This window comes from Lycium barbarum, chromosome 9, assembly GCF_019175385.1.
Source record: "Lycium barbarum isolate Lr01 chromosome 9, ASM1917538v2, whole genome shotgun sequence".
NCBI classification, from domain to species: Eukaryota; Viridiplantae; Streptophyta; class Magnoliopsida; order Solanales; family Solanaceae; genus Lycium; species Lycium barbarum.
Window position 1 is genome coordinate 15751770 of NC_083345.1, and position 12544 is coordinate 15764313.

Genomic DNA, 12544 nt, shown 5'->3' on the forward strand with positions numbered 1-12544 from the left:
CGGCATTTCCTTTGTTTCTACCACCTTTTCCCCATTCTATTTCAACTCCTAATCATATACAACCACACTCGTGATATTGCAAGCAACAATCATTATTTATATACCTTAAGTAAAATCCACCATTTTCCTCTAATTTCCCCACATTTTATGGTTTTTGCTTATCATCATAATTTTACTCACTTCACACTTATTCCATGGTCTATACGTCATTTATAACGTATTTATAATCATAGCATATTAACCTTCATGATTCCACTCAACTATCATTCCACTATGGCACTTTTCACTCAATAAGGGTTCATTTTCTATGTTCTTCTACATTTCAAGTATCTAAGCTTTCCAATACCTTAAACAACGTAATAAAGTCATGAACTTACCTTGGATAGTGGTGGAACAAGCTTAGAGTGAAACTCTTCCTTTTGCACCAAAACCCTACTTCACCTTTCTTGGGTTTTCTTGAAGAAGGTGACTTCCAACTAGGTTTCATACACCTTTTTGCTTAGATTTGGTGTTGATGATCTTGATTTTCCTTTGGTTTTTCTTGAATCCTGATGGAGAAGGTGTGGAGAGAGTTCTAGAGCATTTTTGAGTTGTGTAGGTGAAATATGAAATTAATTGAATAAGAGATCACTTATATTAATCACAAAAGATGACTTTTAATGATCAGTCGTCAGGGTGAACAGTGGTCGTAAACCACAGTTTACGAGCCGTAAACTAGTTTACGAGCCGTATTGTGTGGTCGTCTTTAAGCATGTTCAAAAACAGAAAGGTTGGCTGATGATATGGTAGTTTACGATCGAGGTTTACGGTCCGTAAACCAGTTTACGGGCCGTATACCAAGTCGTATTTAACCATTACGACACTCAACAGAAAGTTGAATTTGAAAGGCTGGAGGACGATGGTGATTTACGGTCCGTAAATCACTTTACGGGCCGTATACCACTTCACGACCACTGTGCTGGGTAAAATTCCATAACTTTTTCATTTCCAAAAATTCATGAATCATCACCGCTTACTTAGTAAAACACCCCACACTCATACCCTTCGTTGGTCTATTCCTTGTAGATGTACGGGGACTTTTCCGAGGTGTAACAGCAGTGGTGCCCAAGAAAGGTAATAAATTTTGAATGTGTGTTGATTACAAGGATTTAAATAAAGCATGCCCAAAGGATTCATTCCCGTTGCCTCACATCGATAGAATGATCGATGCGACGGCCGGGCATGAGATGTTATGTTTTCTCGATGCCTACTTCGGGTATAACCAGATTCGGATGCACCCGGAGGATCAAGAGAAAACATCCTTCATTACCCGATATGGGACTTACTGTTATAATGTCATGCCTTTTGGACTAAAAAATGCCGGTGCAACTTACCAACGCCTAGTTAATGAGATGTTCGAAGAACAAATAGGGAAAACAATAGAAGTTTATATTGACGACATGATGGTCAAGTCCCTGGAAACAGAGGACCATTTATAACATTTGCAGGAAACCTTCGACGTACTCCGCAAGTATAACATAAAGCTCAACCCGGAAAAATGTGTCTTCGGGGTAAGGTCCGGCAAATTTTTGGGCTTCATGGTGTCAAACCGGGGGATCGAAATCAACCCGGACAAGATCAAGGCCATCGAGGATATCGAGGTGGTGAATAACGTCAAAGGAGTACAGAGGCTCACTGGAAGGATAGCGGCGTTGAGTCGCTTCATATCGAGGTCTTCAGACAAGAGTCATCGTTTCTTCTCCTTACTAAGGAAGAAGAACGACTTCGTTTGGACACCGGAGTGCCAAAGAGCTTTCCAAGAATTGAAGAGATACTTGTCTAGCCCCCCGCTGTTGCACACGCCAAAGGCGGACGAGCCGCTTTTTCTCTACCTTGCTGTCTCCGAGGTAGCGGTAAGTGGCATTTTGATCCGAGAAGAATCAGGTACGCAATTCCCTATCTATTATGTAAGTAGAACTCTGGGGGATGCGGAGACCCGTTATCCCCACTTGAAAAAATTGGCATTGGCATTGGTAAGTGCTTCTAGAAAGTTTAAACCCTACTTTCAATGCCATCCAATATGTGTAGTAACTACTTACCCCCTGAAAAACATCATGCATAAACCGGAATTATCGGGTAGACTAACTAAGTGGGCCGTCGAAATTAGCGGATATGATATCGAGTACAAACCTCGAACGGCAATCAAGTCCCAGATCTTGGCCGATTTTGTGGCAGATTTCACCCCGGCTATGGCCCCCGAGGTTGAGAAAGAGCTTCTGCTAACCTCGGGGAGAGCCTCGGGTATTTGGTCACTACATACGAACAGAGCCTCGAACCTCAAAGGTTCCGGGCTAGGAATCATCCTTAGAACCCCGGCCGGGGACGCCGTTCGACAGTCTATTAGAACTGCTAAATTGACTAACAATGAAGCCGAGTATGAGGCTATGATTGCAGGTTTGGAATTGGCCCGAAGTATGGGGGCCGAAATAATTGAGGTAAAGTGTGATTCGCTCTTGGTCATAAACCAGGTGAACGACGTCTCCGAGGTCAAGGACGAACGGATGTGGAGGTATCTTGAAAAAATCCAAGTGATACTACATCGGTTTAAAGAATGGACCATGCAGCATATACCAAGGGAGCAGAACAACGAAGCCGGTACATTGGCAAATTTGAGATCCTCGATCGAAGGGGAAGAAATCAACCCCGGGACTACGGTGCACTTGTTGAACACAGCGATAGAAAACGGACATGCCAAAATAAACACAATGGGTTTAACTTGGGATTGGCGCAACACGTACATCGACTACTTGCATGATGGAAAGCTCCCGGATGACCCAAAAGAATCACGGTCATTAAGGACCAAGGCTGCGCGTTTCTGCTTGGTAGACGGCCAATTGTATTGACGATCTTTCTTCAGCCCCCTTGCTAAGTGTTTGGGTCCCGGAGAGACGGAGTATGTGTTGAGAGAGGTGCACGAAGGAACCTGTGGCAACCACTCCGGTGCTGAAGCTCTGGTCCGAAAGATCATCAGGGCCGGTTATTACTGGAACCGGATGGACGAAGACTCGAAAAATTTTGTCCAGAAATGTGACGGGTGTCAGAGACATGCTCGGATGATTCACCAGCCCGGGGAGTTGCTGCATTTGGTGGTTTCACCTTGGCCTTTCATGAAGTGAGGAATGGACATTGTCGGTCCATTACCATGGGCACCAGGTAAAGCCCGTTTCATTCTGTTTATGACTGATTATTTCTCTAAGTGGGTTGAAGCGCAGGCCTTTGAAAAAATCAGAGAGAAGGAAGTCATTGACTTCATATGGGACCACATCATCTATCGCTTCGGCATCCCTGCTGAGATAACCTATGATAACGGACCCCAGTTCGTGGGTGGCAAAGTCAATGATTTTCTTGAGGGATTGAAGATCAAGAAAATTGTATCAACCCCGTATCACCCGTGTGCAAACGGACAGGCGGAATCCACGAACAAGACAACAATCCAAAATCTGAGGAAAAGACTTGAAGCATCAAAGCATCACTGGAGGGAAATATTACCGGAGATGTTGTGGGCTTACAGAACCACATCGAAATCAAGCATGGGGGAAACTCCTTTCTCGTTGGTCTACGGGGCTGAAGCCCTTATCCTCATGGAAGTTGGTGAACCGAACCTTCGGTTCAGATATACGACCGGGGAGTCGAACGAGGAGGCCATGGCCGTAAAACTCGACCTCACGGATGAACTTCGCAAAAACGCGTTGGTGCGCATTGCTGCCCAGAAACAGATTGTGGAAAGGTACTACAATCGGAGAGCCCATTTTTGTCATTTCCAAGTTGGGGACTTGGTGCTTCGAAAGGTTACCTTGAACACCAAGAACCCCAACGAAGAAAAATTGGGTCCGAACTGGGAAGGACCGTACAAGATAACCGAGGTAACGGGCAAAGGATCGTACCATCTGGAGTCCATGGACGGGCAACGGTTGCGCAATAACTAGAATGTGGCTCATCTGAAAAGATACTACTGCTAAGGTATGGATTCCCGTGTTTTTCTATTTTGACCTCTTTTTTGCAGGGAGTCAAGTACCGGGCAAAGAAAAGAATCTAAATCTGAAAACACGTGTTGCACTCTTTTCCTTAGTACGGTTTTGTCCCAAAATGGGTTTTCCGACAAGGTTTTCAATGAGGCAACAAGTACAACGTGTTACTCGACGAAGATAAAGGACAAACGTCCGGATACTCGGGGTCGCACCCTACGAGTGGGGACTCAATAGCGCTCACCCGATCTTGCAACTCGGATGAGCGTTAGGGGACTATAATACCCACTTCGAAGTTTACCCCAATTAGCGAAAATCGGAGGACCTCAACAAGCAAAACCGGACCTAAAATATCAGGTTTCGATGTAAGGACCAAAACGATCAGAATGAATCGTGTCCACGCAACATTTGCTACGGCAAAACCAAGAACCGGACCTTCTGCATTAGGTTCCGATGTAAGGACCAAACGATCAGAATGAATCGTGTCCATTTAGTATTTGCTATATAAATACTTGCAATGCAAAAATTATCGAAAGTTTGGATAACACTATCTCAAGATGTCTTACTAGTAAAGCACTTTACCCCGATGATTACTGCCGTATTTCGGCACTACCTCATTCATATACCCGATACCGGGCACTATTGTTGAAATTCGACAAAGGCAGCAAAGTCATAGTGATCCGAGCCAAAGTCAATAATCCCACGAATGGGGACTTTTACATCAAAATCTAGCTAAGGTTGAAATTCATGTGTCTGAAAAATATCGGCCCTAAAAGATAAAAATAGCCGAAAAATACCGGCCCTAAAAGATAAAAAATAGTCGAAAAATTTTGGCCCTAAAAATGCCCGTCGTGATTCGGAGACGTCCGAATTCACAAAGCATAAAATAAGTCCCACGGGCAAAAACTCAATAAAATTCTCGGACAAAATGTACTGGATGAAGTAATAAGCCGATATTCAAGCATAGTTAGAAATAATGATTCTTTAAAGCAGACCGGCAATTCGGTCGGAAGTCACAACAAAAATTCAAACAAAGTAAAGAGTCAAGGAAAATACATATTCTATTTATATAAAGGATTTTACATCGGAGACCCCTACAAAGGCAAAAAAGTAAAAAGGCTAATTACAGGCCCTAATCTATCCGGCATGGCTGGATCCGGAGGCTTCGGACACTGTCCGCTTAGAGTCGTCGGAGTCAGACCGGAGGGCACCCTTAGCCTCTTCCTCGACTCTTTTAGCCTCGAGAATCAAGGCCGGAAGATCCGTAAAGACGTGCTCGGCTTGCTCGAGGGTGATCCTCCGAGACTTCCATTTCTCATATTCGGCAGCAATAGTAGCATGAGCCTCGGCGGCCTCCACGCTCTTCAGAGCCTCTTCCAAATCGGCCTCGGCCTGGGCTAAATTTGCCACCAAAACATCCTGAGCCTCTCTGAGGACATTCTGCATTTGGATGGCCGACTCGAGCTCGGCCTTGAGAGTGTCATTGGCATCAGCTATCTCTTCGAGCTTGGCCCTTAGATCAACACATATCTGGCCCCTTTTTTTCGCCTTCTCCTCGAGCACCCTCATGCGCTCTTTGTACTGGGATTTCTCGAATTCGAGCTGCCGATGCCTCTCGGCCATGCTTGTAGCATCGGACTTGACAGAGTCCAGCTCCTCCCAGAGTTGAGAGACGATGGTTTCAAACTCACCGAACCTTGAGGATAAATTAGTATTGTCTCGGCTAAGGCCGATCTTGTCAGCTTCAAGACTCCGATTATATTCGGCCATCACGGCCAGCTTACCCTTTAACTGACGATTCGTGGCCTTTGTTGCGTCGAGCTCGGGTCGGAGGTTGGAAAGAGTAACTGTTTGATTCAACTCATCCTCCTTCACCCGCAGAAGATGCAAAAACTTCTCGGTCTCTCGGCTTTGGGCATCCAGCTGGCCCTTGAGATCGTCCACCTCTTGCTGGGCACGAACGAAGGCCTCGTTGACGAGCACCACACTCTGCAAATGAAGTAAGTTAAAAACTTGAACAAATGAGACTAAAATTCTCGGTGAAATTATGCAAGGATGGCTAATAAACTTACCCGGTTGCCCGCGTGCATACCCTCGTTAATGAGGCACTGCCAAGAGACCCCGTTCATCTTTCGCTTGTCGGAGTCCGAGACAAGAGGCCTCAGATAGCTTGTTATGCCCACCGGGCGAGAAAGAAAGCTGCAATCCTCGGGGACGGTGATCGTAGCCGATCTTGTCCTCCTCGGCTCCACACTTGGGGCCGGAAAGATGCGCACCAAGCTGTCCCTGGCACCAGATTCGGAGGTCCGGCTAGCCGCCCTCGTTACCCGAGGGATCGGGAGATTTCCGAATCTAGCAGCCTCGCCGGTAGCGGGAAGAGTGCTCGAGAACATGTCCTCAAACTCATCTGACCTTGAAGCCGGAGTCGGAGAACTCAGAACGGCCTCAGCATCTTCAGCAAAAGCAGGGGTCTCCATAGTCATAGCAGCTTCATAATCGGGCAGCGGACCCACATCCGTAGGGACTTCGGTCTCCGGGACCAGCCCAGCTCTTTGAACAGCTTCAGCAGCAGCTGTCCCCCTCCCTCCGAATCTCTTTGTCCTTTGTTAGGGGGTTTCCTCGGAAGAAGCTTTACCTGAAATATCGATGAATTCAATCGACCGTAGAGGAGTCGGATAAAGAATTTCTTCCACACCTGTGGGTAATGCCGGGACCGAAGGTCTTTCCCCGGCTGAAGGAAGGGGTGAAGCGATGATACCCTCCTCCGGAATGGCAGCCACGGAAGGGGCCGCACTAATACTTCGAACGAGGAGCTCGGGCTCTGCCTCATCCCTCAAAGTCCTAACGACGCTCCTCGCCCGTTTCTTTGGTTTCTGCCCTTTGTCTGAGGGCCATTTTCTCTTGGCGGCGGCAGCAAGGATACGAGAGGCACCCGCCGAATCAAACTCGGGTGCCGACGTTGCTGGTTCTGCTGCTGGCGCCGGCCTTGGATCCACCGAGCCCTTAGGTTAACCTGAAAATTGAACATGTTATTAAAAGATAGAAGATGCAATGAATACGGATATAAATCGGGTATTACCATGGTTCTGGGCGACCCACCGGCCACGTGACAGGTGACCCGACGACCGATCGTCGTGGGCATGTTGGCCGAGGAGAGCAGCGACCCATTCTTTTAGATCCCGAACGACCGGAGGAATCCAACCCACGGCTAACATAGATAAGAAGAGTAGTGAGAAGGTGGATAAGCTGCAGTTCAACAAAGCACGCAAGCAATTATTAAAAGGACGCAGACTTACGATTATTATTCCACCTTTCCGGGAAAGTCATGTAGTCGTCCGGGATGATGTCTGAGGTCCGTACCCGGACATATCGCTCCAACCAGACCCTGTCTCTATCTTCGTCCATTTTTGAGAAAAATGGATTCCGGCTACGTTTTGCGAGTTTTATTACGCCACCCCAGAACAACCTCGGGGAATATATGCATATTAGGTGTGCCAGCATGAGCTCCTTCCCAGCATTAATTGGCCAGCAACCGATGGCAGGCCACAACCCTCCAAACGATCGGACCAATCTGTGTCAGGGTCACATTATAGGTCCGGCACATGTCTAAGATGACCGGATTAACCGGGGGGTCGAGCTTGAGAGTGAATGGGTAAGTATACACGTATAAGAAACCTTCCCGATGGTTGGTGACTGATTCGCTTGGCCCGGGGGCGAAAACTTGAACTGGACGGGTGTCCCACCCGCAATCGGCTCGGACTAAGTCGAGCTTTCCCTCGGTAATGGATGAGGGATATCGTCTCACGTCAAATCCTCTATCGGATACCGAAGAAGGCTTTTCAACCTCAAAATCCTTGTTGAAATTAGGCTTGGCCGGTATGATGTCCGAGGCAGTGGGCTCGTAGGTGCTCTTTGCCTTAACTGGAGAAGGTGGCTCGATTCCTTGAGAAGAAACCGAGGGGACATCATGGGAAGTGGTTTCAGTATTGGCAGACATTTGAAAATATGGGATAGAGAGATTGGGATAATGCGAAAAGGAAGTTAAAAGGGTAAAGGAAACAGTCAGAGAATTCCAAAAGAGGGGTGAAGAACGAGAGGAAGAAGCAGCAACGCAGAACAGCAACTATTGAAGAAGTTGGTAAAATCGTTTCCTTTTTGCGTAGTACAAACAGCGAATCAACAAATAATGAGAGTTAAAAGATGAGAAGTGGAGAAGTGAAGAACTTCAGAAGAGAGAGAAAATGGAATAGTCGAAAATGTTTGAATGGAGAGGTGAAGAGCCTTATATAGGCATGGGAGCGGAACGGTTACCGATGCCAGCCAACCAGGGGGAGCCACGTGTCCCATAATTAATGAGGAATGACCTGAAGCGACGTGTGTTACGGCGGTTGTCAGAGTTGACCATCCAGAATAAGACATGTGGCCATGAAAAGGGGACGTGACGCAACTGTTCCCGCCAAAATGAGAAGATAACAACGGACAAACGGAGTCGCTGATTTCTTGATGCATCCACTTCCCGTTACTCCGATAAATCTACGGTCCGGGAAGTGTGGGGACTAGCTGTATACGATAAAAATCGGATACGCGTTAAACCGGTGAGACTAGGAACCGAAGAAAGAAGGGGACAAGAACATGCACGAGGACTTTCGTTCCGAACCGGAGGAACGCTTGGACCGAAGCCAAGGAAGGGCATCATTTGATCAGGTTTCTTCATGGCCGAGTTGGTCGTTGCCGTTGGTCCGTTTGGTCGTGGCCGTTAGTCCGTTTATTCGTGGCCGTTGGTCCGGGAGATCCGTTGCGCGATTGCCACGCGTCGATAGCGTCCTGCCATGCTCAACTGCCAATCGTACAGGTGTCAGACCGTACGGCCAACCTAACCCAACCTAATCCAAGTCAGAGTTTTTCTTTATTTTTAGTTTTCTCTTATTGTATGGAGCCCATGAGGCAACACTATAAATAAGGGTCATTGCCCACTTTTAAGGGGTTGACTTCCTCATATCAATAACTCTTGTAATAGCAAAATCATATAAATCTCTCTCTCAAATATCTGATTTCGGCCCTCATTTGCTGTGTTCATCTCTTAAATATATTCAATCTAGTAACACTCATATGTTAGTAAACATACAAATCTACAATACATCACCGATCATCAGTCGCTTTTTCATAGTATATTCGTATATTTCTTTTCTTTGTCAAATAGATTCAAGGCACAACCACATATCCTATACCTCACTCATAAATTTAATTAATTATTCAAATTCGGGGTAAACAAAGATGAAGGTCACTGCTTTCAATTGCTTAATCCTGAGGTTCATAAATCTCGAGATTTGATCAAGCGTTTTGCTTCTTTTATCCGCGACTTAAGTGATGAGAGGGGTTGCTACATTAGACATCATACACTTACTATATTAACACCCTTTTTGCTTGTTACGACAATTCTCTTTATCTTGATTTATATCATGATCAGATGTCATTTTCGGCCATCTTAAAGTCAAAAAGCAGAGTAAAAACAATGCAAGAATAACATTTTTATACGCAAATTTGATTTCACTTTTCTTTCCTCACATAATTAATACCCGCATAAATTTATACGTAGGAATATATATAAGTATTACCTTTATAGTCAACTACCTATTGATTTTCAAATAATACTCCATTTCTTTCACTTTACATGTCCTACTCTCTTTTTAGTCTATTTAAAAAGGAAGATCACTTACTATATTAATAACACTTACTATATTAATAACTCATTAATTCTAACATTCTACATGACCTGTTTAAATTAAAATACAGAATTCAAAGGACATTTTGATACATTATATGCATCTTTAATTTAAGACCACGTGATTCAAATTATCAAAATGGGTCTTAATGTATGAAAAATGATCATTTTAGCTCTTCATATATACTACATAACCAAAATAGTTCTTAATGTATGAAAAAAATAATCATTTTAGTACTAAACCTTAAAAGTAATGCTGCAAGTAAGAAAATTTGTTATGTTTAACCAGCAACTCACGTGAGTTGTATAAAAACATAAGAAATTGAAGCGAAACCTTTCTGCCATAACCTTATACGATGAGAAGAAAGGTCAACTTTTGCTACCTTGAATTGAAACTCTTGTACTAATAATTCACGTATGTTTTTGGCTTTGAAACCATGAACCGGCTAAGTCTCTTTCTACAAGAATGAAAACTATGTTACAAGGAAAGCAACAAAATGTATACTCCATTGTTGCAAGCGCAAGCAATGGTGGCCGGAGGGAAAGGGTAGTTTTTGCTTCCCTCATGTGAGTTGCTGATAAAATGATCATTTTTTCAATACATTAAGTAATATTTCATTAAAGATTATTTCAGTTACTTGGTATATATGAAAAATTAAAGTAATCACTTTTTTTATACATTAAAGACTATTTTAGTTAGGTGACATATATAAATGATTAAAATTATTCAATCCCCATACCTTGAGGACTATTTCGATCATTTTCTCATCCATATATACTATTTTGGATCATTGAGATATTAAACTGAGGACAAACAAAGACGTCAAATCAACTGCCTAACATGATTTGACAAATATCTTGTTCAATTATTGAATTTACCTAAAAGATTCAATTTAATATGCTTTTTAAGTATTAGGAATTGTGCGGTATGCCTTTCGTTCAGAATTTAGTTCACATATGTCCTTACCTTTATTAGTTAGTCTAAATATACTTTTATTTTAACTGAAATTCCCAGCTAACCGAATTAATTGATTAAAAGACGTAAAAGAATGAAATATGCCCCTCAAAATATGCGAAATTGGCTCAGTACTTTATAAAGTTTTTTATCTATCGTTCTAAAATAGTGTGAATTTCAAGACTCGTTTTCTGCTACCAAAACAATTAGTGACTATGCAAGCTTAACTGCTCATCAATTTGCTTTTTTGTAATTGTACCCATACCCAACTATCATTATTAGTTTTGAAAAAAATCCTAGTGGTTTGGTTGGTTGTTAAAGTATTGCTTTCACCCCTATTATTTAATAACCTATCCGGACCATTCAATTCGCCAAATCTGTGACTCAGTTTAGCTTAACTACCATGGCTTCCGACGAGGTAGTCAAAGAAGTGGCTGACTACTTCAGACTCTACAAAAGTGGCCGCGTTGAGCGTTTCTACGACGTGCATGGTTCTTTCTACGTCCCACCATCGCCCGAAAATCCAACTTCTGGCGCTTTCTCCAAAGATGTCACTATCTCACCCCACGTATCCGCCAGAATCTACCTTCCTGAAAACACCACCAACGTCCAAAAACTCCCCGTCTTAGTGTATTACCACGGTGGTGGACTTGTCATAGAATCCGCTTTCTTTACTTGGATTCACCGTTACGTTAACTCTTTAGCCTCTGAGCTAAATGTCGTTGTTGTTTCTGTAGAGTACCGCTTAGCCCCAGAAGTCGATGTGCCCACAATTTATGAAGATTGTTGGACTGCACTTCAATGGGTCGCTTTTCATGCTGACGATGAAAAATCAACCATAGTTAACAAAGACTCATGGTTAATAAACCATGGTGATTTTAATAGTGTGTTTTTAGCTGGGGACAGTGCTGGTGGGAATTTAGCGTACCACATGACTATGAGGGCCGCAAAAGAAAGATTGAATAATGAGGTGAAAGTTACTGGATCAATATTTGCTTATCCTTATTTCTTGTTCCCAAATATTGATATTGATGAAGAGGGTTTGGCTAATAAGATTTGGGTCCATATATGTCCACCACTAGAGTCTAGGTTATTATCCCCAATTGATAGTCCATTAATTAACCCACTTTCTGAAAAGGCTCCGTCTTTATCTGGGCTAGGTTGTTCGAGAATTTTGGTATGTTTGGGGAAAAAAGATGATATTATTCCTTTAGGAATTGGGTTACGATTTGTTGAAGGTGTGAAGGAAAGTGGATGGAATGGAGAATTGGAGTATCTTGAAGTTGATGATGGACATGCCTTTCAGGTTTATAAACCTGAATCCGCCGCAGCTAAACGTATGATGAAATGTTATGCTGATTTCATCTTTCGCTAGTGGTATGAAAAAATAATCTTCTGTTGTTTCTGTTTCAGAGCAATTGTTCAGTTTCATATTGCAAAATAAAATATTTTTATTTTCCTGCGTTGATCTCTCCCCTCATGGAAATGAATGGCATGCAGTTTAAATGAATTAATCTAGTGTATGGAGTATTCCTCCTTTTATTAAAAAAATAAAATTTCATGTATGAAGTGTCTATCATTCAATTAATTACATTCACTTACACTAGAGTCCAATTCCATCTCATGAATATCAGGTTATCCGATAAAATCCAATTCATACGTTTTCTAACACATATACTAGAGTCCAATTCCATCCAAAAGTTCTCCAATTACTCATATACCACTTGGATGTAAGATTAGAACAGCTTTGATTAATTAGGAAAATTTTGTTTTAATGATGGGTCACCTCCAATAGTGTGCATAACATAGTGATGAAAATACCCAAAAGTCGTTAAAATTTCTCAAAAGCTGCAAATTAAGTCC

General features: G+C 43.2%; 1 protein-coding gene across 1 annotated transcript; it reads left to right on the forward strand.

Annotated features, from left to right (window-relative positions):
- The first annotated feature begins 10869 nt into the window (after window positions 1-10869).
- On the forward strand, window positions 10870-12143 carry LOC132610526 (2-hydroxyisoflavanone dehydratase-like). The gene has a single exon (XM_060324847.1). It carries the CDS (start codon window positions 11085-11087, stop codon window positions 12054-12056), a length of 972 nt encoding a protein of 323 aa, XP_060180830.1. The 5' UTR covers window positions 10870-11084; the 3' UTR covers window positions 12057-12143.
- The last annotated feature ends 401 nt before the right edge of the window (window positions 12144-12544 follow it).

Bases quoted from the DNA above. Each gene is read 5' to 3' on its own strand.
- LOC132610526 (XM_060324847.1), top strand. From the start codon at position 11,085: ATGGCTTCCGACGAGGTAGTCAAAGAAGTGGCTGACTACTTCAGACTC.